The sequence below is a fragment of the Sarcophilus harrisii genome, chromosome 1 (assembly GCF_902635505.1).
Source record: "Sarcophilus harrisii chromosome 1, mSarHar1.11, whole genome shotgun sequence".
NCBI lineage: Eukaryota > Metazoa > Chordata > Mammalia > Dasyuromorphia > Dasyuridae > Sarcophilus > Sarcophilus harrisii.
This window is the reverse complement of record NC_045426.1, coordinates 715520695-715547576: the sequence shown is the minus strand read 5'-3', so window position 1 is coordinate 715547576 and position 26882 is coordinate 715520695. Positions and strand designations below refer to the sequence as shown.

The window sequence follows — 26882 nt, the reverse complement described above, 5'->3', positions numbered from 1 at the left end:
TAGACTCAAAAAGTCAGAAGACCCCAAAATGAAGCTGCAACATTTTTATAAGCATAGGACAAAAAACAGTACAAAAAGAAAATAATCAGCCAGTGTCAGAAGTGTGAGGATCATAATTGATTACTTTAAGGAAGGTGGTCATATGCATATGTAGTACTGAGACCACTTCTATCTCTAAGGAATGTTTTTGTGAATTTTTATGGGTCCTAACTGCATCCTAACATCACGGACAGGGACCCAAGAAGGTAGAAATGCTGGTGACTGGGGAGTAGATAATATCATCCTTGACAAGAGTAGGGCTCAGAAAGGTCAGTTAGTCCAGTTCTCAAAGATATCACACAAACCTTGAAGGCGATGATGTTTTCTGAGAGTACTGAACCTCTAAAATAGAGGTTTTTCTTTAACAGTGATTATTGGAAAGTTTAAACTCTTGGCATTAGTGAGTCTCAACCTTTGAACTCAGAAGCTTCTTCAAACCGAGACAGAGGTTTAGAAACAAATCACCTACAAAGTAAAATCAATTGTAAGAAACAAAAATCAATATTAAATTTTCACTCTACAATGTTTACTGGGCCATGGGCAGCGGCTCAACTGGTCTCTGCACACCAACGCGTAGCTGTAGCCCAAAGATTTTGACAATTCAATAAAGTGAATCTGTAGATGTTCAAGGGGTAGAATTGCCTATCTCCTCTCACCGTTGTCACAGTTTTCTTCCACGTGATGGGCAAACCGTAGCTGATATGTTAGTTCTGGGGTCTCCCTGGTCATGGAGTTGTTGGCACAGAGGCGCTCTTTGATGCCACGGAGAACCCATCGGCCACGACGCTCAGGCAGTCTGAGACCCGCCTCCAGTCTGGTGACCCAGACACCCATTTCAGCACCTGTGACTAAGGAAGGCACTCAGGGGGCTGACTAATGAGAAGGCTGCGGCTGAGTGGGACCAAGCTTCCCCTGCTGAGGGGAGCTCTCTCTGAGGATGCTGAGGGATTCTCCTTCCTGTTGATTGGCAACGATATAGAAAATCCTCCATGTCTCAGTGCAGGTTCCGCATGCATTTGCCTGAGGATGAACCGTGATAAGCTTTAGAGAAAGCCCAGCGTCTAATCCTGAGGCACCGGGCAATTCTTCAAGGGCAAAATATCTTGAGTCATTTTTTACTGGAACTTACTCAGTTCACTGAAAATAAACCACTTGGAAGAGCCTCATTGAGCGGGTTGGCCACCCACGCGCTCAGCCATGGGGAAACACAGCAGAGCTTTCTTGGTGGACACTGAGCGTCTTTGTCTGAAGCAATATCCTTTAATTTCCGGAATTCCTTTGGAATCTCATCCATGCAGAGGAAAGAAACAAGGTGGCAAAGAACACGCCTTCGGGAGGAGCGGGGAGCCTACGGGACCCTTCCGCACGCGGGGAGGGGGGGGGGGGGGGGGGTCTGCGGGGTCAGGGTAGCCAGGGTGGGGGCACTCTCGGGTGGGGGCGGCCTTCCATGCCAGGCGTGCTTCAGGCCTTTCCGTCGGAGCCTCGCGACGCTGCCTGCCCAATAGGCCACAGCCGCTTCCATAACTTGGGGGCGGGGACGCCAAGTGCGGTTCAGGGAAGGCGGCGCCTTTCCCTCGCCCGGAGGCGGATTCGGGGCTAAGCAGGGCGGGCCAGCACTTCAGGCATGCGCACATGGAGCTTGAGCCTCGGGACTACATTTCCCAGAGACCCGCCGACAACTCTCCCTGGCTTCCGGCTGGAGTGGGTGGAGAGGGCTGCTCGGCTTCCACGGTTTACGTCACTTCCATCCTCTGCTGGGTGGACGCCACTGCGGCCTTGGCAGCAGCCGCAGCCCGAGCCCTCGAGTCCAGGGCTGGGGTGAATCCGAGCTAGAGCCGGCGGCCCGGCCGAGGGAAGAGAGCGGGAGAGCCGAAGCACCCGGCACAGGCTTCCGGAGCTTTTGGAAGGGAAGGGGGAGGGGAGCCGCGCTTGCGCAGTCAGTCCTCCCCAAGGTGCTTCTGCAGCCACGCTCTCCCGCGAGGGGGCGCGCCCATTGGTCAGCACGAAGGGGGTGGGTCAGTCTGGGCTCCAATCAGGAGCCGCCTGGAAGACCTGCCCTCCGGGGGCGTGACCGTCTTTCCCTCCGGCTGTTCTGCCCTCCCTCACCCGCAGGGATGGCCCCGAGGTTCCCGCCCGCCGACGCCCTCCAGGTGAGTCTGCCAGGGATGCAGTGACTGGGGGAAGGAGCCCAAGGAAAGCCTGGAGCCCGGACCCCAACCCCGTCCCCCAGGTGTCCCCCAGCCATGGGGAGGGGGTCCCAGCACGCTAACGAGCCTCTGGCCCGCGTGGCCCCCCCCCCAGCTGGGGGCTTCCCTGCCGCCCCTTCTACTCCCCTTCCTCATGGTCCCCACCAGCTGGGGGCTTCCCTGCCGCCCCTCCACCCCCCTTCCTCATGGCCCCCCCCAGCTGGGGGCTTCCCTGCCGCCCTTCTCTCCCTTCCCCGCTCCATCGGCGGGGCTTCCCTGCGCCTTCTCCCCTTCCCCAGCCCCACCGCTGGGGCTTCCTCCGCCCTTCTCCCCCCTTCCGCCCCCCTCGGGGGGGGCTTCCCTGCCGCCCCTTCTACTCCCCTTCCTCATGGCCCCCACCAGCTGGGGGCTTCCCTGCCGCCCCTCCACCCCCCTTCCTCATGGCCCCCCCCAGCTGGGGGCTTCCCTGCCGCCCCTTCTACTCCCCTTCCCCAACTCCATCAGCGGGGGCTTCCCTGCCGCCCCTTCTACTCCCCCCTTCCCCATGGCCCCCACCAGCTGGGGGCTTCCCCACTGCTCCCTCCATTGCCCTGCCCCTGTGAGCCTTTCCCCCTCTGCTGCCTCCCTCCCTATTCCTCCTTCCCTTCTCTGGGTCATCTGAAGAGCTGGACTATTTAACTCAAATGTCCCCCCTTTGGGGGGTGTGATTTTCCTCTTTGCACCTGTCACCTTCTAGAGCTGAGGGGCCTGGGCAGTATCCTGTTATTCTGAGAGAACTAGTACCGACTGGGAAAGCGTCCCCCACTCTGGGAGGGGCGCTGCTGTGATCCCGTTTGAGAGCTGAGGAAACTGAGGCTGGCAGCCGGACTGCCTTGGGCCATGAAGCTGGCAAATAGTTGAGGCTGGACTTGCCCGCCAGGCCCAGCCCTTGACCGCTTGTGGGTCTTTCTTTGACGACAGCTCTCCTTGAGCCTTCCTCCCTTGACCTGTTTTGTGGGCCAGGCAGAGTCCGGTGTCTGGCAGTCCTGCCGGCCTCGGCCTCCTCGGGCATGGGAGCAAGCAGAGCAGGGCAGCCAGGACAGGGAGGGGCCCGCGGACCTTCCGCTGAAGGACCTGGAGAGGCCCGGGGAGCTTGGCCCCTGCCCTGTCTGCCTTCAGGCGGCCTCGTGCTGACCGGAGAGCTGGCCCTGGCGCCGCAGAGAAGCAGAGGAAGCCGTCCTCCCCGAGGGGCCAGGCCGTAGTGGTCAGCCCTCGGAAGCTGGCCGGGCCCCCACAAAGGCTGGGCCTTTAGGCCATTGGGAGCCCAGAGTCACACGATTCTGAGTCGGGTCCGAACCTGGGCTCAGAGCGACTCCAGAAGGCTGCGACCCGAATCCCCAGCTTCCCACATTGGCTGAGTGAGCTCACTTGTCTCTGGCATTTCAGGAGTCGGTGACCTTCAGTGATGTGGCCGTGGACTTCACCCTGGAGGAGTGGGGGTGCTTGTGCCCCCCTCAGAAGGAGATGTACCGCGAGGTCATGCTCGAGAACTACGGGAACCTGGTCTGCCTGGGTGAGGACCCTGGCCACCCCCAGGAGCACTGGCTTCCCTCTCCCAGGGGGTGGTCCCGGGCCTCTGAAGATGGCCTGCCAGGGTGGTCCCTGAGGCCGCCCCTCCTCCTCAGGCCCAGGATCCCCTTGGTCTTCCCAGGAACTTCCCAGAGACGTTGACAGCCTCTCTCTGAGCTGGACCCCTCCCTCCCCGCCCCCCCGGGATCCAGGGTCCCATCCCTGCTCCCTGCTTTTGGGGCCATCATCCCTGGCATCCTTCCCCATCTCGGCTGGTTCTCTCAGAGCCAGACCCTCCCTGGGGTCCAGAGTCCCATCCCTGCTCCCTGCTCTTGGGGCCACCGTCCCCAGCATCCTTCCCCGCCTCGGCTGGATCTCTCAGAGCGAGGAAGGGATGACACTGGAGTCACCATTTTTGTGTTTTCATTTGACAGGCCTGGCCATGTCCAAGCCAGACGTGATCTCCCGGCTGGAGAGGGGGGAAGCCCCAAGGTCGCCAGGGGGAGACCTCGGCAGTGCAGGTGAGACTGGGCCCTGGGTCGTGGCCACCAAGAGCTCTGGGTGTGTTCCTCGGGGGCCTGTGCAGAATGGCGTTCCCTCTGGATCCCTAGATTCTTGACTCGGTCTGGATTGCGAAGAACATGGGGGGTTATGGACTCCACCACGGTATGGTGGGGTTCAGTGACCAGTGATCCAGGAGACAGGGTCAGCGTGCAGGAGCTCTCCAGCGGGGCTGCCCTGGGATGTCTCTCGGAATCAGGCCTGAAGTAATGGCTATCAGTGACGTTGAGGAAGCCATCGATCACCAGCTGCTCAGGCGGTCCAGAGCTCAGGCGAACGGCTGACTTGTTGGGGGTCAGTCTGGCTCCAGGAGCCTGGCAGGTCAGCGCATCGGGGTCAGATCTCAGGGGACATAGAATTGTCATGTGACAAGACCCTCGCAATGAGAGGAGACGTCAGGAGCCCGTCACTGACCACTCGTTTTTGGACGCGTCCAGCACTTGCACCTGCTCCCTTGTGACGCCATTGGTCCAGCAGAGGAGGCATGATCCCTCCCCTTTCACAGCAGCTCATTAAAGGTTGGAACAGCTCTCGGAAATCTATGAATCCTCCTTCCTTCAATGGATCCCAAGTGACGTGCTCTCAAGACCTTTCAACAGCCTGGTGGTGCATCTCCGGGTGCTCCATCTTGTCATTTTTTTCTTCCCAGTTTAGGGGTCCCAGAATTGGTCCTGGTGCTGGGAAGGAGAGGGTGGCGGCTGTCCCCTTCCCTGTTCTGCCCCCTGAAACTCCTGGAAGCAGGGTTCCCCCGCAGCAGCATTCAGTGCTCCCGTCTCCAACTCCCTAAAGCCCCAACATCCTTTTTGGGGACATCCTTCAGCCCCATTTCCCTCATCCTTCCCTTCCAAAGTTGGGGTTTGGAGCCAGCTATGCAGTTGCCATTCCTCCTATGGTTTGCCCCCAGTACTAGTGACTCCCCATAGTGCCCCCTTCCAGACGTTGTTACCTAAAATCCAGGTTGACAAAGCAGAAGCACCCTGGCCTGCAGGTCCCAGAGCTCTGGGAAAGAGGACCAAGACCACTCTGGTCCTTGAGGCCGTCCTCCACCAGGTCTCAAAGGCCTTTGGGGGAAATGGGGGCTGTTTGGTCCTTGCCTAGTCTTGGGCCCCTTCAGGAGCTGGTGACTCAGGAAGCGGCTGAAACCAAAGCCCCACAGTGCTCAGAGCGGATAGATAAGGGTTTGGGACAGGACCGGCTCAGGAGGAGAAGTGAGAGGACCCCCCAGGGGTCCACCCCTCCCCTGGACCTGGATCCCCCCAGCCCTACCTGCCCCATCTGGGGGGCAGCCCTGCCGTGGCTCAGTACCTTGCAGCTTTCAGCCTTATGGACTTGGATCAATCAGAGGTGGAGCCCATGCGGGCTCCTGGGCTGCTGCCGGCCCTCACGGGCACAGACTCTTTCCTCCTGAGCTCAGGGACCGTGGAAGGGAGCTGTATTTGTAGTCCCCTTTGCTTGTAGCCATTGTCTCTGCAGTTAATCCAGTGCTTCCTGAGGACAGGGGCTGCCTTTTTTTGCCTTTATTTGTGTCCTCAGCACTTAACACAATGCCTAGCATGTAGTAGGTGCTTAATAAGTGCTTTTAGAGAAACTTCTGGCCATCCTTTTTCTTGCTCAGGACTCAGAAGACAGGTCTGAGAAAGTAGGAGTTACCTTTCTTCCAGCTGAGAAAACAGCAGCTTTTATCTTTTTTTTTTCCCAGATTGGGGAACAGAGTCCGGTGCCGAAGAGTCAGCTCCAAAGCTTGGCACTTTTCTGGAAAAATCAACCTTGGAGCAACTCACAAGAGGTCATTTGTGTGTGTCCCAGTGGGAAGCAGCTTCAGAACATGATGTCAGGTAGGAGGGAGGAAAATGGTCCTCTGTACTATTTAGTGGCACTTTTATCAAAGTGTGTGTATGTGTCTGTGTGCCTGTGATTTTGTGTGCATTTATACATAACAACATGTATGGACATTGGGGTTTGAAGGGAGATTTTTAGAGTTTTGTTTTTTTTTAAGCATGGTATATAACGTGTTTTTTTTAATTTCAAATTTATTCATTTTTATGAATTATCTCAATTTTATTTTATTTTTTCTTAGGGTTAATTTACATCATTACATTTTTCCATTACTTTTGCAAAATGGTATTTTATTTTTCCAAATATACACAAAGATAGTTTTCAATATTCACCTATGCAAAACCTCCTGTTCCAAATTTTTCTCCCTCTCCCCTCTCCCCTTCTCAAGACAGCAAGCAATCCAATATAGGTTAAACACATGCAATTCTTCTAAATGTATTTCTATATTCATCCTCTTCTGTCGGAAAAATCAGATCAAAAGGGGAAAAAAATGAGAAAGAAAAAAAAAAAGAAGTAAACAATAACAACAAAAAAAGAAAATACTATGCTTTGAGCCTCATTCCATCTCCAAAGTTCTCTCTCTGGATTGGATGCAAATGCTGCAGTTTTAGTGGAAATTCTGCATTTCCACTTTATACATTTAAAGTATTTAGAAACAAAAACAATTTCACAGTTCAGTTTATAAAGAGAATATTGGGAACAGTCTTTAATTCATCAGACAGTAAAGTGCTAACTTAAAATGGTCTGGGAATCTGGACTGTCATTCTCTTGACAGCTCCAGCCAAGGAGCTTCTGCCCTTATCCAGTCACAAAGGATCAGATTGCTCTCTGAACTTTTTCTAATGATTTCTCTCTTTCTCTCTTTTTTTTTTTTTATTTCATAGCTTTTTATTTAAGAGTTATATATATGGGTAATTTTACAACATTGACAATTGCCAAACCTTTTGGTCCAATTTTTCCCCTCCTTTCCCCTACCCCTTCCCCTAGATGGCAGGATGACCAGCAGATGTTAAATATATTAGAGTATAAATTAGATACACAATAAGTATACATGACCAAACTGTTATTTTGCTGTACAAAAAGAATTGGACTCTGAAATATTGTACAATTAGCCTGTGTAGGAAATCTAAAATGCAGATGGGCAAAAATATAGGGATTGGGAATTCAATGTAATGGTTCTTAGTCATCTCCCAGAGTTCTTTTGCTGGGTGTAGCTGGTTCAGTTCATTACTGCTCCATTGGAACTGATTTGGTTCAATGATTTCTCTTTTTGAACAGAAGTTTCTAACCTCATACCTGTGAATATATTTTTTTGTGGGAGAGGCAACTGGGATTAAGTGACTTGCCCAGGGTCACAAGCTAGATAGTATTAAGTGTCTGAGGGCAGATTTGAACTCGGATCCTCCTTTCTCCATTGCTCTAACCACTGAACCATCTAGCTGTTCTTGTGAATTTATTTTTAAAGATATTTTGATAACTTTATTATAATTGATTTCCTTTGCAATCCTAAGTATTTTATTTTGTACATTAAAAAAAAAAATGATTCTGAGGAGTTCTTAGGCTTCCCTAGATTGCCACAGGGTTGGTCCAACATACCAAAACAAGTTATGAACCTCTGCTTTAAAGACTGGTTAGGACTTTAGAAAAGATGTTAGAGAAGAATTTCGGAATATGCTTCCCCTAAGGTTAAAGAAAAGATGTCCCAAGAGATGTGTTCTAAGAAATGAGATATTCTGTGTGGTTCACAAAATAGTATTTTCACTCTTTTCATTGTTGCTTGCTTGCATTTTATTTCTATTTCTTTTTTTTTACTGGTTTGATTTGATTTTTCTTGTGTAACACAATAATTGTATAAAATATATGCATATATTGGATTTAACATATATTTCTACCATGTTTAACATATATTGGACTACTTCCTATCTAGGGGAAGACATGGAGGAAAAGAGGGGAAATTGGAACATCAGGTTTTACAAGGACTAATGTTAAAAAATTGCCCATGCATATGTTTTGAAAAATAAAAAGCTTTCATTTAAAAAAAAAGAAAATCACTGATCACAGATCACCATGATAAATATAACAATGATGGGAAAAAAGTTAGACATTCTAATATTCCTTTGTCCTAAGGAAAAATCTCAATAAAGTAAGAACTGCAAAAATATGTCAAAAGCTATAGTCTGTGACTAATTTTCTTCCCTCAATGAAGAGTCTCTGTAGGAAAGCAATTTGGTTCCTAAAGAAATAATTATTGGGGGCACCCCGAAAGTCAGGAGGACCTGAGTTAAAATCTGGTCTCAGACACTTAACACTTCCTGGCTGTGTGACCTTGGGCAAGTCACTTAACCCCAATTGCCTCAGCCAAAATAATAATAATAATAATGATGATAAAGAAATAACTATTGATCTGGGCTAGTCACAACCCCAATTACCTTGCAAAAACAAACAACAAACAAAAATTTATAGAGTCTAATTTCTCCTAGCTTCTTTCCAGAGATAGGGGATCATGAGTATGGAATGCTGCATCTGAGTTTTATTACATTTAAATGTAATAAATGTATGAAAATTTTTAACCACAGTTCATCCTTTCCCTTCACAGAATTCATACTCCTGAAAAATCCTATAAATGTAATAAATATGAGAAAGCTTTCCACAAGAGCTCACAACTTACCGTTTACCCGAAAATCCACCCTAGCAAGAAACTTCATGAATGTGAAGAATGTGGGAAGACCTTCAGTGTGAGAACAGGTCTTACTCGACATCAGAGAATTCACACCAGAGAGAAACCTTTTGAGTGCAGTGACTGTCTGAAGGCCTTCAATCAGCGATCACACCTTACTCAGCACCAGAGACTTCACACAGGAGAAAGACCTTATGAATGTAATGAGTGTGGGAAAGCCTTTATTGTGAAAACCGGGCTTATTCAACATCAGACAACTCATACTGGGGAGAGACCTTACGAGTGTAACGAGTGTGGAAAAGGCTTCAGTTTGAGGACAGATCTCACTCGACATCAGAAACTTCACACCAGAGAGAAACCTTATGAGTGTTTTGAATGTGGAAAGGCTTTCCACTGGAGCTCCCACCTTACTCAGCATCAGAGAATTCACACTGGAGAGAAACCTTATGGATGCAGTGAGTGTGGGAAGGCTTTTCACCAGAGATCAAGCCTTAATGAACATCAGAGAATTCACACAGGAGAGAAACCTTATGAATGCAATGAATGTGGAAAGGCCTTCAGTAGGAGCTCACGACTTACTGTCCATCAGAGAATCCACACTGGAGAGAAACCCTATGAATGTAGTGAATGTGGGAAAGCCTTTAGCAAGAGTTCACAACTTATTGTACATAAAAGAATCCATACTGGAGAGAAGCCTTATGAGTGTAACGAATGTGCAAAGGCTTTCAGAAGTAGCTCAGGACTTATTCAACATCAAACCACTCATACTGGAGAGAAACCTTATGAATGTAATGAATGTGGGAAGCCCTTCAGCCATAGCTCACATCTTATTGTACATCAAAGAATTCATACAGGAGAGAAACCTTATGAATGTAACGAATGTGGGAAGACCTTCCGTTTGAAGACAAGTCTTACTCAGCATCAGAGAATTCACACTGGAGAGAAGCCTTTTGAATGTAACGAATGTGGAAAGACCTTTAGTGTGAGAAAACGTCTCACTCTACATAAGAGAATTCATAGCCGAGAAAAAACTTTAGAATATTTAGAATGTGAGAAGACCTTCCATGGAACATCACAGCTTACTCTACAGGAGAGGATTCATCCTGGAGAGAAACGTTTTGAGTGTTTTGAATGTGGGAAAGCCTTCCATGGGAGCTCACAGCTCATCCTACATTGGCGAATTCACACTGGGGAGAAACCTTTTGACTGCATTGACTGTGGCAAGGCCTTCAGGCAGAGATCACAGCTTACTGTACATCAGAAAATTCACACAGGAGAGAAACCTTATGAGTGCAGTGAATGTGGGAAGGCCTTCATCCGCACAACAGATCTCACTCGGCATCAGAGGATTCACACTGGAGAGAAACCTTATGAATGCAATGAGTGTGGGAAGGCCTTTAGCCAAAGGTCCCAACTCACTGTCCATCAAAGAATTCATTCTGGAGAGAAACCGTATGAATGTGATGAGTGTGGGAAGGCCTTCAGTCAGAGATCCCAGCTTCTTGTACATCAGAGAATTCATTCAAGAAAGAAATCTTATCCTCCTTTATCTTCTTTCAACAATTAAGTACTTAGTTCTCTCCTTCTTTGCCTTTAGTTCATCAGAGTTAAAAGCTTTCCTCCTGCATCTTTAACTGTACATTCTCTGTTTTTGTTGTGTCTTGGCTTTTTCCCCATACTCGTTAAGTTCATTGTTCTCCAAGATTCTGTCCTGGACTCTAATCTCTTTTCCTTATATTTGCTCTGTTGGGAATGTCCCTCAGCCCTTTTTGGGTAATTACCATGTTAAAAACAAAAAGATCTTGGTGAGAAATAAGTAAAAGCCATGAAAATGAAGGCACAGGGTGACCTTGAGCAGGGTTATGCTGGGCCTTTTCCCTTTTTGAAATGGCCTTTAAGTTCAGAATGTCTAAGGATTTCCCATTATTTCCATTTTGTTGGTGTTGAAATGGGGGAAATGACTGTTGTGGCAGCAGTGAGGATTTGCTGTTCCTTTCATCTGAATGCACCCACTGCCCTTCTGAGTGTCCTGCAGAACTCATTCTCCTGGCCTGGGGTGGCCGGCCCGCTTCCCACTATCCCCATGACCCTTGAGGACATCACCATCATCCAGTCTCCTAGGGTTGCACTCTTGACGTCGTTCCGTCTCTTCACTTGCCAAATTTGTTGTTTCTTTCTCACCAGCTCTGCCCTTTGTTCCCTGCCCTTCTTCCCACAGTCACTGCCCTCGTCCAGCTCTCATCCCCTTCCTCCTGGATTATTGCAGCAGTCTTATGTTTTGTCTCACCGGCCCAAGTCTGTACTGTTCCACGCCACACACAAAATTGCCAAAGCACAGTCCGAGGACACCATACGTCTTCTCCTTAGCGATTCCCTATTTTACCTTTACAATTCACCGCAACCTGATCCTTTTCTACTTTTCTAATCCTTTTATATTTGAGTCCCCTTGAAGCACAATTTACCTTTCCTTAAACCCAGGACCTTTTGTCCCCCTACTGCCTTTTTCTCAGGCTGGGAAGGCTTTCCCTGCCATGCTGAGACCCTAATCCTGGTTTCCATTAAGGATCCACTAAAGGGCCTTCCCCTCTAAAATTGTCCCCCATCAGCTTGATATTGATATCGTTCCTACTGATTTATCCATGCCTCCCACATTTGAATGTTGGTTTCTTCAGGGTAGAGACTGTTTGGGGGGGTGGCACGGTGAGCATTTCTAAAAATGCTTCCTAATATTGTAATGAATCAAAGATCAGAGATTCAATAGAATTAATCCGTGATCCAGACTTTTTCCACATCTAAGACTAATGTCCCTCACCCTGTCCCCTCAATCATGCATGTCTTTTCTGTATCAAATTTTGCCATCTGGCACAAGTACTGCACAACTCTGAACCCATTAAAAGGAAATTCCTTTACAAACGTTTTACTCATGCCTTTGGTCACTGCAGTCATTTCTAGAAGTTAACTTGCTCCCAATTCTCTCCTTTTCTGAACTTTGCTATTTCTGTCAAAGGTCCAGGCTCCCAAGTTCCCAAACCCACAGCTCTCCCTCCCTCCCTAACTCCCAGGTCTAATTGGTTACCAAACTCTGTGGCCCTCCCTGCTTACCTCTCTTTCACTCATGCACTTTTCCCTCTACGGCTCTGATTGCAGTCCCCAGGACTCTCCCCCGGCCTAATCCCCCAAACTCCTCATTGCTGTCTCTGTTTCCAATGAAACTCTGGTCTGCGCAGCTCTGCTAAGCTGTGAGAGAGTCGGTGGCTCTGTTTAGCCCCAAGATCCCCAGACAGTCAGATTGGGCAGCCTTATTATCTTCCCTCCCCCCCCAACTGAGTGTACAGGGCTCCTCTGGGTCCCTGAACCTCTGGCAGCTTGGCAAAGTCTTTGGAGCCATCTGGGAAGGGTTGTTTGTGAATATATAAAAACTAAATGTGTGGGGGTGCTATATATATATATATATATATATATATATATATATATATATATATATATATATACATACATACATACACAGACGACATTTTAGTTTCCTGATGAAAAGAAATAGAATTTCTCTGCCTTACTGGCCTTCTGACTCAAGATCCGGGTTCGAGGATCTACATGAAGTCAGTGCCTGAGAATCTAGAATAAGCACGAGCTTTATTGCTGTGAAGTCTGAAAACCAATGACCAAGTCAGAGAGGTTACCACAACCGCAGTGAACCCTAAGAAATAAAAACGGAAAAATACGGCCAGTGGTGGTTATAAGAGGAAGCCTTCTTTATTAGTGTTGTTATTTTATTATTCCATGCCGGCGCCTCTTCTGATACCAGATACCAAGGAGACCTTAGTGTGGCTGAGGCTTGTTACATAGTGATCTGTAGCCCTGCCAATAAGCCCCTGGTTCCCTGCAGGGTTTCATGACTGGTACCACAGGTGCTTACCTGAGCTCAGGGACCCCTGGGGCTGGTATGGAAGCAGGTCTGGGATTTTGCTGCAGCCAGGTCCATCCAGAGGCTTGTTATGCTGAGCTCTGGAAAAAAAGAGGGGTGCGCCCCCCCCCAAGCATGCACACGCTATAGATAAGCTTGGCCCGACCCCCGCTGGGGAGGAAGATGAGTAAGGAGCAAAGCTGGGGGTGGGGGGGAGGGGCTCCCCGCCTTAAGGGGGTTGTTGAGAAGGCGCCATCCCCGTGAGGCCCCCTAGTGTGCAGAGAAACTCTTCGGCCGTTTCCTTCAGCAGGTGAGCACGGTTGGGAGGGAAGTTTGGGGACAGTGGACACTGGGGAGCTTGGCGCTCCTCGGTGCCTCAGGACCGCTGGGGCCCCACAGTGCCCGGAGTCGGGAAGGCTGGTCTCCAGGGCTCAGACGCTTCCCGACGGGCGAGCCCGTTTGCTCATCCGTAAAGCAGAGTCCCGCAGTGGCCGCCCCGCCGGCGTCTCCGCCAAGAACGCCCCAATGGCGCCCCCGAGTCAGACACGCCGAGCGCTCCCTCTTGGGCATCCTCAGTAACCGCTCCCCAGTCCTAGAAGCAGCATCTCGGAGAGCGCGGAACCCGCGGCTCCCCACAGAGAAGCCTTTCCTGGACAAGCTCCCCCCCGGCTCCCTGGAACGTTCCCCGCCAACGCGCTGCGAGCCGATCCTACAGTGGGGGCCCTTCTGCGAGAAAAGGCGCCGGGGGAGCTCGGAGACAGCGGCGTTAGGGGAGGGTCCTTGGTCCCCAGATCTTTCTGGTGGTCGGGGCCGCCCCCTTCCCCCAGGGCCTCCTTTGTATAAGGCTTGATGCCAGACTAAATGCGCGCAGGACGGCCGCCCGACACAGGATGCCCTTGGGAGGAAGAGCTCGCTTCGAGGCCCAGAGGTGATGGATGGTCAAAGAAGGGTTTACCAGTGGGGGAGGGGCTTGGGCAGAGCCTGGGCATGTCCGGTGGCCCCGTGGCCATGAGATGCTGGACAAGAAAAAAAGTAAGTCAGGGTCCCCCGCGCCGTGCGGGCTTGGTCACCACGAGGGGGAAGCGCTTCCTCTGATTAAGCAAGGAACTTAGAATCTGTAGTTCACAGCTCTACGGGAGGGGGGCGGGCGTAGGATCGCTGGGCGGCGGGGAGGGACCAGGGGACACGGATGGGAGCTTGTGCTCAGTCCTCTCCCCTGGCGGGGGGTGTGCGATGGGGTCCGGGATAAGCTCAGGTCCAGAGCTCAGCTTTTCCCGCTCTTCTGAACCGCTGAACCTCCTGACTACATTTCCCAGAAAGCTTTGCGAGCGCGGCTGCCACCTCCCGCGCGGTTCCGGGACTACAACACCTCCGTCCCCCCATTAACGTAACTTCCGCTCCTGTCCTGGGCGCAGGCTCGTGGCCGCCTCAGCTCCGTTCCTTCAGCCTCCACCGTGTTCGGCGTCCGAGGGACACGTCCGGGGCCGGGTGAGCAAATGCTCGGGGCCAAGCGGAGGCCTGAGCGGTCGGAGGCGGAGATCCTCCTGGGAGTTGGGGGGGGGGAGGGGACGCGAACGCGCTGATTGGTTAACTAGAAAGGGGTGTGAGGCTAGACAACCAATCAGCGGCGCAGCCGCCCCTGTGACTTTCTGGGGTGGGGGTTTGGAGTTCCGGATGTGCGTGCGCAGATTTTTCCCCTCAAGCCTCCTGGGGAGCAGTCCCCAAGGACAAGCTTGGGGGCGTGGCTTCCTGGAGGTCCACCCCCATACACACGTGCTCACGTTTTTCTTTCCTCCTCAGCTCCGCCCCCTAAGACTCCTGGTCCCCAGAGGAGCGAGGAATGGCCCCCGAGCCTGAGGTGAGCGAGCCGGCCTGCAGGGGGCGCCGCGGCGGGGGGGAGTGGCATTCCTCCTCCTTCCCTCTCCTCCCCCCGGGCTCCCTGTGCTCTCAGGGTAGCCCCGGCTCAGGGCCCCCGGTCAGCGCCTGTGCTTGGGCTTGCAGGGCTCCGTGACCTTCCAGGATGTGGCCGTGACCTTCACAGCGGAGGAATGGGGGCGCCTGGCCGCGCCCCAGAGGGAGCTGTACCGGGAGGTGATGCTGGAGACCTTCGGGCACCTGGCCAGCCTGGGTGAGGGGGGCGGGGCGGGAGGGGCGGGGCTCCATCCTCCCGGCTCACCTTCCCCTAGTGCCTGAGCCGGGATCCTCCCTCCTCCCTCCCCCACCGTCCTGCCCCTGGAGAGTCGGGATCCTCCCTCCTCCCTCCCCCACCGTCCTGCCCCTGGAGAGTCGGGATCCTCCCTCCTCCCTCCCCCACCGTCCTGCCCCTGGGGGGGGGGGGTCCCGCTGCCCCTCCCCTTCCAGGGGTTCTCTGACCCCAGATCTTTTCTATGCACAGGCCTGGCCGTGTCCAAGCCGGCCGTGATCTGCCAGCTGGAGAGAGGAGAAGCTCCTTGGAAGTCAGGGCGGGATGTCCCCTGGAGACCTTGTGCAGGTGAGCCCTCGTCAGGGGGGAAAATGCCTCCTGCAGGCCCCAGAACCTCTTCCTCCTCTCTCTGGCATCCCTCCGGCCTCAGAGACAGTTGTGCCCCCCCTTCCTCAGAGACAGCCGTGCTCCCCCCTTCCTCAGAGACAGCCGTGCTTCCTCAGAGACAGCCGTGCTCCCCCCTTCCTCAGAGACAGCCGTGCTCCCCCCTTCCTCAGAGACAGCCGTGCTCCCCCCTTCCTGTGCTGCAACAGTCAAGCCCCATGAAGGTGCAGCCACTGGTGTGGGTGAGCCCACCAGGCAGGTGCTGGGACTCAGACAGCCCCTGCTCCGTCCTCAGGTACCCACGTGCAGCACTAATGTTTTTAGAGGGATTTTATTCCCTGTGAGTGACCAGCTTGGAGGCCCGTCCTGGTTACAGGCTCATGGAGTCCCAAGGCAAGGACAGACTTTCAGCTCGGCGGCTCTGGTCACCGTTTTTCTGCTTGTGGCCAGAGAGTTGTGGGTGAGAAGAGGCTGGAAAAGGGGACGGACAGCCGTGGGCGTGTGCCCATTTCTCAGACTCCCCTGGGCCCCGCGGGGCTAGAGCCAGGACTATTTTAGGGGATTTTTACTTTCTTTTAAACTTGGAAGAGAACAAACTTGAATGTATTCAGCCTCTTTGGGGGATTCCTCGCCCACCCTAATTGGGGCAGAAGTGTCTTGTGAGCCTGAGGAGAAGCTCTTTCAGTGGAGGAGGGAGCAGAAGGCTGGCCCAGACCCCCCGTGAGGCCGTGGGGGTACCTAAGCCCCCAGGAGAAGAGTCATTAGTGAGGCAGTTTGGGCAGCACTGGGAAGTGGGGCCTGGGGTCCCCGAGGAGCATCTCCTTCCCATGGAACTAGTGGGTTAAAATGCAGCCTCAGACTTTTTCTTCTTTCCTCCATCCCTCGACAGAGGCCTTGCAGGGGGATAACTGGGCCAACAGCCCACACTCTCAGGCACTCCAAGTTGTTCTGCAGAATAGCTGTACCCATTGATGGATCCCCAAAAAGCCTTGATGCCCCTCCCCCCCCAACAGGTGTCGTTTTTGGTTACACGTGGGAGACAGAATCTAGGTACTGCTTTAATTTGTATCTTTCTAGTCCTAATTTTGAACATTTCCTTTTCACATGATTGTGGATAGCCTGGGTCTCTTGACCCAGAGCTACCCATTTGTTTCCTTATGCTATTCATCAATAGGAGAATAGCTCTTATTCTTATAAATTTGAATAATAACTAACATTGATTTAGCACTTATTGTGTGTCAGACACATATTATCATCTCATTTGGTCTTCACAGCCCTGGGAAGCAGGTGCTACTATTACCTACTTTACAAAGGAGAAAACTGAGTCAAACTGGTCAATGGCTAGGCTAGGGTCACCTAGCTAGGCGGTGTCTGAGGTCGGATTTGAATTCTGCTCCTCTTGACTCCAGTTTAGTGCTCGATCGCCCATATCTGCTACCTGTGCCTGTGCATTATGTATCTTGGAGACTAACCTTTATCAGGGAAACTTGCAACAGAGTTCTCCACTCTGGACTGCTGTCCTTTGCACCTCAGCTTCATTGGATCTGTTTGTGCAGACCCCTTTAAATTTTACGGGACCACATTTTATCTTCTGTGATCCTTGCTGTCCCTTGTTGGGCTATGAACTTTTTAGATCTAAATACATGATTTTTTCCAAGTTCTTCTAATGCGTCTGTGATGGGACAGTGTTTTGTTCACCTGCATCTTGGCGGTTCCTTTTGGCTCTCACTCGAAGAAATGTTGGTCAGTTCTGGTTTCTTCCTCCTGCTGTCCAGATTCCTCAGCAGCCAGCCCTTCTCCACAAGATGGGATATTCTGCTGATCTAATCCAGAATACTAGATAATTTGCTTTTATATATCGGGTACCACTTCCACTGATTGATCTTCTTGTTACCCCATCTTGTTGCTTCTGCCTTTTCAGCATTTGTCATCTGTTCACCTCACACCTCGACTCCCACAGTCGGTGCTGAGTGGGCTGGAGGGCTCTGCCTGCCCCCTCTCCCTGCTACAGTTCATGGTCCATCCATCTTCCATTCCTTATCTCCAAGATCACATGTCAAACCCTAACCTTCAAGGGAAGGAGAGATGGGAGAGGAGTGTGAGGGATGCTGGAGTCTAGTGGAGATGGTTTCCCAAAGTATTGGGAGATGTGACCTTGTTTAAGGAAGGAACCAGAGGCTTCCAGAAGGGCCAAGTCTGTGGAAGTGACTAAAGTTTGCTCCCTTGGCCCTTGCTGGGCAGGAGAGTACCCATCCCCATTACCTGGGCATTCACAAAACATTTCCTTTGTGACCCTCATGCTGTGGGCCAGAAGACAGGACCATAGGATATATTCTGAAGCTATTGGAGGCCCAGGGTAGTCCTTAGGGCTTGGGGGTCACCTTGGAAAGAGATTTCTATCACTGTCCCGCAGTACTGATGCTGTCTGCGATTTGTGCCCAGGCCTTGGACACAGGGCAAGGGCTTGATGAGATTTGATGATCCATCTTGGGGAGACTGCAGACCTGTTGGGGAACAGCTTGAAGACCAGAGACCATTTTGACAGTTAAGAGAAAGGGAGAAATGTCAGGAATTGCCCATGTTCCTGTGGGAGCCATTGACAGGGGCACTGGGCTAGGGACAGCTGATTCTCCCACCTTGTGTCATCCTGATCGGGAATAGGCCAGGGAAGGATGTAACTGTGTTGGGCAAAAGCCTTTGGTTGCAGGGCCTGCTCTGAAAGAAGGCATTGTCTGGGTGCTTGTCTCCTTCTACCTGAGAGAAGGCTCAGGATTTTTTCCTCCTTATTGGAATTGAACTTTCTCCAGAATTTCCTATTTGAGCATCCTTCATCTGTCCTGAACTGACAAGCTCTACTTGGTCATGGTTTGGGCCCTTATTGGTAAAGAATGATGAGAGCATCTTCTCCCAGATGGCCCTCTTGGGGGAGTGAAGGATAAATAGCCACCTTTATAAGTAGATCTACCCCACTGGGGACTCAGCTGAATAACTGGCCTACCTAATTCCCTTTTCTTTCCTCCTTTCCTTCCTTCTTTCTTCCTGTCCTTCCTTTTTCTCTCTCCCTTCTTCCCTCCTTCTTTTTCTCCTTCCCTCCATCCCTTTCTCCTTCTCTCCTTCCAGCTTTAAGAATGAACAGGACTTATTGTTGGAATTCAAATTCTTGGACCAAGTTGCAAGGGGCTCCCCTGTAGTTTCCACTCTTTGATCCCAGCTCTGCATTTCATAGGAGCAAAGAATACACTGCTTTGTGGAGAGAGGCATAAACTCTAGTAAGAAATGCATGGAGCTTATAGTTCGAATTACAGTTCCCTTGCTCAGCCTTGACATTGGCATTGCCATTGTGATCTTTGGCAAGTCAACAGATCTTTCTAAATTTCACCATTTGGCAAAGGACTATGAGTTTGAAAGCTTTGGGAGAATTCCAAATGACTGTGCAAATATGTTATGTCTCTGATATAATTGACACATTTTATTCTTTCAGACCTGGAGGTGGTATCCAAAACCAAGGAGCCAGCTCCAAAGATTGCCCTTTTTGTGGAGGGATCATCCTGGAAAACCCTCACAAAGGACCTTCCTTGTGTCTTCAAGTTGGGAGACACCACAGAATGTGATGCCCAGTTAAAGAGAAATCAAAGAAATATGGAAAAACATTCGAGGTCAGTAAAAACCATCTTATAGAAAAGTACTATTAAAGTAAGAGGCTATGAAAGTAATAGATGTGATAGAAGCTTCTATCAGTCCTTTTTCCACAAGGGAGAGTCTCTATAGGAAAGACATGTGTGATACCCAGACAAAAGAGCCTAAAATTAAAATACTCATTGAAGTTATTGTCTAAGTTAGAATAAATGTGAAGTGTTTCAGCAGTAATTTAGGTCCTATTGGTTATCATAAGATACATATTTGAGAGAAATCTTACCAATGTCATGAACGGGAAAGCTTTTTAACCACAGTTCATTTATTACTTCCCATCACAGAATTCACACTGGAGAGAAGCCCCGTAAATGTAACGAATGTGGGAAGCCCTTTCGTCAGCGCTCACAACTTATCGAACATATGCGAATTCATACTGGAGAAAAACCTTATGAATGTAAGATATGTGGGAAGGCCTTCAGACGGACCACAGGACTTATTCAACATCAGACAACTCATAGTGGAGAGAGACCTTATGAATGTAATGAATGTGGGAAGGCTTTTACCAGAGTCACAGATCTAACTCGACATCAAAGGATCCATACTGGAGAAAAACCTTATGAGTGCAAGGAATGTGGGAAGGCCTTCACCCAGATCATAGACCTTACTCGACATCAGAGAATTCACACTGGAGAAAAACCTTATGAATGTTTTGAGTGTGGGAAGGCCTACCATGGGAGCTCACAACTTACTCGACACCAGAGGATTCACACTGGAGAAAAACCTTATGAATGCAATGAATGTGGAAAGGCTTTTAGCCAGAAGTCACAACTTACAGTACATCAGAGAATTCATACTGGAGAGAAGCCTTATGAATGCAAAGAGTGTGGGAAAGCCTTCAGCCAGAGCTCACAGCTCACTCTACACCAGAGAATTCACACTGGGGAGAAGCCTTATGAATGCAAAGAGTGTGGGAAAGCCTTCAGTCAGAGTTCACAACTTACTCTGCATCAGAGTGTTCACACTGGAGTGAAACCTTATGAATGTAATGAATGTGGGAAGGCTTTCAGTTGTTTCACAATACTTACTGAACACCAGAGAATCCATACTGGAGAGAGGCCTTATAAATGTAATGATTGTGGGAAAGCTTTCAGCCAGAGCTCACAACTTACTCTGCATCACAGAATCCATACCGGAGAGAAGCCTTATGAATGTAATGAATGTGGAAAGGCCTTTAGTCGCTTTACAATTCTTACTCAACACCAGAGAATTCACACAGGAGAAAAGCCCTATGAATGTAACGAATGTGGTAAGTCCTTTAGCTGGAGTACAGGACTTAGTCGGCATAAAGCAATTCATAATGGAGACAAACCTTATGAATGTAAAGAGTGTGGGAAGGCCTTCCATGAGAGCTCACAGCTTATTCGACATCAGAGAATTCATACTGGAGAGAAACCATATGAATGTTTTGAATGTGGCAAGGCCTTTAGTCGGTTCACAATACTTACGCAACACCAGAGAATTCATACTGGAGAGAAACCTTATGAATGTTTTGAATGTGGAAAATCTTTTAGCAGAAGCTCCCAGCTTACTCTGCACCAGAGGACTCACACTGGAGAGAAACCTTATGAATGTTTTGAATGTGGCAAGGCTTTCAGCCAGAGTTCACAACTGACTCTACATCAGAGAATTCATACTGGGGAGAAACCATATGAATGTAATGACTGTGGGAAGGCCTTCCGTGATAGTTCACAACTTTCTCGACATCAGAGAATTCATGATGGAAGGAAATCCTATGAATGTAAACAGTGTGGGAAGGCCTTCTGCCAGAGAATAGAACTTAACATACACCAGACAGTTCACATTAGAGAGAAATCTTAGATGTTAAAAAAAAAAAAAAAAAAAAAAAAAAAAGTGAAAAGGCCAGAGAATAGAAATTTGCTTTCAGGTAATTCATACTGCAGTATAGCCTTTGATTGGTAAAGCTTTTTAAAGATAATGTGAGAAAGGTTTTATCTAGACTATACCTTGATATTTACAAAATTCAATCTAGTAGGAAAAATTATAGATAAAACAAATTTCTAATTTTTTTAGTAGCTGTTATAAAGTTTTTTCTCTCTCAAGTTCCCAACTACCTCTTTTTCTCTGTTCCCATACTAGATTTCACTGAGAAAGTTGTGGTTATCTTTTTTTTTTTTTTTAGTCTTTTTTCCCCATTCTCATTTTAAAAATATATTTCTGGATCGTTTTTATTTTTACATCATTGTAATTTCCTCCTCTTTCCTTCTGGATCGAACCTGTCTTTGTGAACAAAAGAAAAACAATTATACAAATAGGGACTGTATACAACAGTGTACAAGCTATTCTGAGATAGCTCATGAGCTTTGAGCTGCAGGAGAGAAGTTCTGTTTTGTGATCTCTTCTGGATCTTCATTGGCTTTTTCATTTCTCAGAGTACACCTTTTTTTCAGGATCTTTTCATTTCCATTGTTTTCATCCTTGTATTATAGAATTATTTTCATCTTGCTTCTTTTGCTCTGTATAAATTCATACTAATCTTCCAATATTTCCCTGACTGCCTCATAATTAATCTACACTATACAATAATATCCCATTATAATTACATTAACCATGGTAAATTGGGCCAACCTCAATTGGGCTCTTTCACTTTACTCCTCAAATATCCTCAGAGTCACTCTTTATTTTCTCCTTCTGGTCATAGAGGATTCATCACAAATACAAAATTCCCTGCTTCCACACAACACCCTGGACCACATTCTAGAGTCATCTCTTATACTCCTTCAATCCATCTTCCAGTGGTTCCTTCCAAGCTGCTTACACACACAGTCAGATGTCATCAGCGCTTATTTGACCCACTTCCCTCTTGTTTCTAAGCCACTGAAGTAGTCATCAGTAATCCCCTGCCCAACATAATAGCCTTTGATCAATTCTTATTCCCTCTTTTCCCTCTATGAATTATTCACCTGTTTTCACTGCCTTGTACTTTTACTTCAACTTTGGAAACATTCTGCTGAGTCTTTTATGTCTATTCTCTGACTTTGTTCTTTTCTCTATTCCTTAAATTGAACAATCCCTGGGGTTCTGCCTTTGGCCCACCTTTTCTTTCCCCTGTATTCTTCCTGTTAACAGTCTCATTCAACTGTGCTAGATTGACCAAAAAAAAACAAATTGGCCAGGAAAGATCCCTAGAATGCTTTTCATTTGTTTCCTAGTTTTTTAGTTACTTGGTACTCACATTCCTTTTATGGTAAATGCATTTACTTTGTAACAGGTATCTATTGAGCCCCTACTGTATGCCAGGCACTGTGCTAGACTCAGGGACACAAAGATTAAATTGATAAATCCCTGGCCTCTAGGAACTTACAGTCTACTGGGGGAAACACTATAGAAAATCTGTACAATGTAAATACAGAACAGTGTCCAGGGATTAGCAGCTCCTTTGGGGGGAGGGGTGGATATGAGGAGTTGTTCATGAATAAAGCGGTACTAAGAACTTTGACTTTCAGAAAGGATTTTGAGAGCTGAGCAGAGGAAAGACCACATTTTAGGTTTTAGGGTTCAGCCATTGCAAAGGCAGAGGGGCAGGATGGAGTGTCTTGTAGTAGGGACAGCAAGGCCAGGTGGGCTGGACAAAATGGGTGAAGTGGGATACTGTATAACATGGCAGGAAAGGCAGAGAGGAGGACAAGTTGTGAATTGTGGAGCCTGTGTTTGGTTCTAGAGGCAATAGGGATCCTTTGGAGCTTGTTCAACAGGAAAGTGGTGTGGTTCAGAATGGTGGCAGTAGTCTAGAAGACAGCTGATGAATGACCCAGCTAAGGAGATGGCTATTCGAGTGCAAGGAAAGACACCATCTGAAACAAAGGCAGAATTAACCTTATTTGGCAACTCGTTGCTTGGGGGATAGCCGGAGACTAAGGAAAATCCTGACGCTTTGAACAAGACCGGCCTGGGAGATTGGACCAATACCCTTGGCACAAAGAGATTTTGGAAGAGGCTGGGGTTTGGCAGAAGGAACGACCGTTCATTTTTGGAAATGATGCGCTGGAGATGCCCCTAACCAGGGGATGGCTGTGGAACTGAAGCAAGGGAAGGTAGCAGGCTGGACTGATGTCTGGAAACTATTCCCATCTGTCACTGGCACCACACTCCACGCCTTGTTTCCCAATGGGAGGATACCTGCTTATTTTCTCTTGTTTTCTGGCTCAGCAGCATTTATCTAAAGGAATAGAGAAAATATTGTAACCTTAGATTCAGTAGTCCAGCACAAAGGAGCCCACTCCCTGGGGAGCCTCCTTAGCAGGGAGAAACATGTTTGGGTTAAACAAGAGGCGAACCAAGGTTCTAAAAGGCCAATGCAGTGACCTGGAAGAGGGAGTGAGGGTCTGATCCCTGAAGTCTGGACTGGCCATAGGCAAGGCTTGGCTGTGGAGTCACTTTGTGGGGAGGAAATGTGTGTTCTTCATGCTAATGAAAGAAGGGAGGGAAATGGCACCTCTAATACTGGGAGAAAGGTGATCTGGGCTATCTTTGGTAGTGTGAGCTTACTCCTTAGTGGTGGCAGCCGGAGCTGTTGGGTGCACCCCTCTGTGATCTCAGTGGTCAAGATGGAGGGAATGGCAAGGCTTGAATTAACTCAGGTAATCTTTTAAATCCAATACTGCCCCCATTTTGTTCTGTCTACTCCCTTCAGGGTTATCCTTCCAATCTCCCATGCTTTCCAATCTCCAACGTCCTTTTCATTCTCTTCCCCCCTCCTTTTTTTTTCTTCGCACACAATCACTCACACACACACACACACACACATACATACTCACACAGAGTTTCCCTGAGTTGTCAATTTTATCTCGTATGACTTTTCATATCTTTTTTGTTTCCACTGCTGCCTCCTTAGGAGATGTTTTCATTGGGACTGACGTGATGCTGCCTCATAGCTTTTCCTAGTCTATTTTTCTCTGAATTTTTCACATTTAGTATTCTTATAATATAATATTCCATTACACTTACATACCATAATTTAAATAGCTGTATTTCCTAATCAATGAATATGTTTCTAGTTCTTAGATACCACAAAAGCATCATGAATTTCTTGTATACATGATAACTTTTCCTCTACCCATGACCTCTTTGGTGTAAAAGGTTATATAGAGTTCAGTGACTTTTTTAGTATACCTTCCAAATTGTTTTTGAGAATAGTTGGAACATTTCACAGCTCCATGAATGGATTTTTATAGAGATTTTTTTGTTGTTGTTGTTGTTTGTTTTTTTGACATTTGCAATTTTTGTCTTTTGGCATTTTTTCAAATCTGATGTGAGCTGAAATTTTAGAGTTCACAGGAGTTCCTAGCAAAAGCTGCATCACGACTTGTCAGATATGTTGTAGGGAGTATTTTAATTCAGATGTGGGTTAGAATAAATGGTTTGAGCTTCCTTTCAACACCAAATCTTTTAAAGTGTTTTGTAAGTCTCAGCACACTTGCTACATAGCAGTTTAATAGAAGTAAAGTTTTATTTCTGAGATTTAATTTGCATTTCTTTGATTACTGGATAATTTGACATTTTTTTCAGGTGCTTGTTGCTAACTTGGGCAGCATACAAATGCCCATTTGTATCTCTGAAGAAGTGGGTCTTGCTTCTAGAATCTTCATATAATTTCCTTACATAATTTCCTTATCACCTTTTTATGAGACCTAGTCAGAGGAAGCAGCTGCCCCCAGCATTTCTGAAAGATCTTTTGAATCTATAGTCAGGCAGGGCTATGGCTCCTGTTTGTGACAAAGGCAAAAGTGATTTAGGTTTCCTGTGGCCCTCCAGCCCGACATTAACCCATCTTTGGGCAATAGATGTTGTAAATACTGGAGTCCTTCAGGGGTGCAAGAGAAGAGAAGCAGAATGTGAAAAAGGGCTACATCCCTCCAGGGAGAGAGTCTTGGGGGGATACTGTCTCACAGTGATCATCATCCTCCGTCTAGCGCAGACTTCTCACACTGGGTCCACCCTTGATCCAGAAAACTCTGTATCCTTTCTCTTTCAGGCAGTACCAACCATCCTTCCACTCTGAAGGGAAACCAGAAGCCATGAACCCCGGTTTCCTTCCTACACTGCCAAGGTAACCTTTGTGGGGCACTTGCATGATGGAGAGGTCCACTCTTTCCAAGCCTTTGCTTCCTAATTACCACGTGCCTATCAATTCAGAGTTGTGAGCATTTATTACCACCTGCTGATGCCCACTGGGCAGAAAGAGAAAGGTAAAAGTCCCAGTTCTCCAGGAGGAAATTCGGGCTAAGGGCTCCCATTCCCAAAGAAAGAAGCTGAGGGAAGTGCCTAAGGCTCTCTGCACAAAAGAACCTTCCTGGCGTGGACAGCCAGGGAAAGAATCTGCAGCTGGGAACCATGGGAAAGGTGCCCTGAAGAGACAAGCATCTGTCAGGGGAAATGTGTGGGTGTAAGCACATATGTGTGTGTTCGAAATATATACAAAATACGGCAATTATAGGATGGGAGAAATTGGAGCTTGGAAGAAGCCAGGGCTTCTAAGATGCTGTGGGTAGGGGAACACGGAGGGCATAGGCGTGGAGATAGAAGCAATGCTGCTGGGGAGACCAGAGAGACCAATTTGGCTCAAAGGTCCGTTAAAGATAGGAAGTGTTGTGAAACCGGGAGAGAGCGCGTGTGAAGTTCTACATTCCAGGTGCCCCAAAAAAGCCAGAGTGTGCATGTGGCATTGTCAGAACCCCTTCTCAGAACACCCTGTGTGTATCTTTTCCAAGAGGGGATTATGGGGACGCTCAAGGCAGAGGAAATCATTAGACCGGGCTGTGGGTGTCCGGAGAGTGGAAGGAAGCAGGTGGACAGGAGAGGTGTAAATAGAGAAAAGGGGGTGTCCGAATGGGTTTGTGAGATGGAAAAGTCGAGTTAGGGAGGGCTCCAAGGCTGCAGAGCTGGGTGACTGGAAGGATCCTTGATAGTCCAGCTATCCCTGCCATCTTGACTTTGTCCACTGAGCTTTGATAGCTCATGGGTCAGCATAAGAAATTAAATAAGAAACTAAAGTGGGGGAGTTTTGCAGAAGCTACAGAAGTACACACAAAGGCTGGCAGACAACACAGAATACGTTTAGAAAATCAGAAAGGCTTAAAATAGATGTATAGTATTCTGTAGCATTGATATATTTTAATACTATTATTCAGATTTTTCTGAAGGGAGAGCCAAAAATTTTTATGGGGATTTTCTGGATCATCAGGGCATAGCACCCCAATCCCTGTGATGTGGAAGGGATTATTGTAATAGGGAAAGGGGGAAGACAATCATCAAATAGGTTGAATTTGAGATGCCTACTGGCTTTCCGATTGGCAATAAGTGATGTGGGATTAGAATTCGAAGGAAAGATTAGGGTGCTTTTGATGGAGATGAGAATTAAATCCATGATAGGTGATGAAGACATAATTTTCAAGAGAAAAAATTAGAGCTTTGTAAAGAATAAAAACCTAAAATAAAATAACGAAAGTGTTGGCAATAAAAATCTAGAAAAATGCCCAGATAACCTAAGGCTCAGAACAGAACACAGACTGAAAAATATTTTGATTATGATCTTGTTGACTTAATATATATGTTTTGTATATAGATCTGAGGTCCACTTCATTGGAGGGGCCTACGGTCCTTTAACAAAGTGCCATTGGCTCAGAGTTCTGCTTCAGTAGGTTTTTTCTTGCAGATTAGACAATTTTGAAAATATTCCCACTGTAAAGACTGTGGGAGTTCCTTCAGCCTGAAAAGCCAACTTACCCAAACATAAGAGACTTCATTGTAGAGAGAAACCTTATGTATATAATGACCGTGGGAAGTCACTGCATTAAAGTTCACAACTCTGTGTGTTACAGGATTCAAAGAAAAATGATGAATTGCGGATGTGGGGAGGCCTTTCATGGGGGGACCCAACTCCACATCAAAGAA

At 48.2% G+C, this 26882-nt stretch overlaps 3 protein-coding genes across 4 annotated transcripts in view; all 3 read left to right on the top strand.

Moving 5' to 3' along the window:
• Positions 1-26882, top strand: part of LOC111719283 (zinc finger protein 345) — a 369988-nt gene that overhangs the window by 184663 nt on the left and 158443 nt on the right. The gene's annotated exons all lie outside the window — the stretch shown is intronic.
• Positions 1774-10651, top strand: LOC100915658 (zinc finger protein 883). The gene is made up of 5 exons (XM_031958173.1): positions 1774-2189; positions 3651-3777; positions 4208-4294; positions 6034-6169; positions 8767-10651. Exons 1-5 carry the CDS (start codon positions 2154-2156, stop codon positions 10412-10414), a joined length of 2034 nt encoding a protein of 677 aa, XP_031814033.1. The 5' UTR covers positions 1774-2153; the 3' UTR covers positions 10415-10651.
• Positions 14073-20822, top strand: LOC111719287 (zinc finger protein 420-like). 2 transcript variants are annotated; one of them, XM_031958277.1, is made up of 6 exons: positions 14073-14239; positions 14552-14609; positions 14753-14879; positions 15147-15242; positions 18760-18934; positions 19253-20822. In XM_031958277.1, exons 2-6 carry the CDS (start codon positions 14592-14594, stop codon positions 20787-20789), a joined length of 1953 nt encoding a protein of 650 aa, XP_031814137.1. In that variant the 5' UTR covers positions 14073-14239; positions 14552-14591; the 3' UTR covers positions 20790-20822. The 2 variants fall into 2 exon arrangements, with proteins under 2 accessions (XP_031814137.1, XP_031814215.1); XM_031958355.1 differs by lacking the exon at positions 14073-14239 and having other exon boundaries at positions 14753-14842.

Excerpts from the sequence above, each read along its gene's own strand:
- LOC100915658 (XM_031958173.1), top strand. The coding sequence starts at position 2,154 with ATGGCCCCGAGGTTCCCGCCCGCCGACGCCCTCCAG. Across the intron at positions 2,190-3,650 it reads CGCCCGCCGACGCCCTCCAG|GAGTCGGTGACCTTCAGTGA; the intron begins GTGAGTCTGCCA and ends CTGGCATTTCAG. Across the intron at positions 6,170-8,766 it reads GCTTCAGAACATGATGTCAG|AATTCATACTCCTGAAAAAT; the intron begins GTAGGAGGGAGG and ends TTCCCTTCACAG.
- LOC111719287 (XM_031958277.1), top strand. Across the intron at positions 15,243-18,759 it reads CCCCTGGAGACCTTGTGCAG|ACCTGGAGGTGGTATCCAAA; the intron begins GTGAGCCCTCGT and ends TTATTCTTTCAG. Across the intron at positions 18,935-19,252 it reads AATATGGAAAAACATTCGAG|AATTCACACTGGAGAGAAGC; the intron begins GTCAGTAAAAAC and ends TTCCCATCACAG.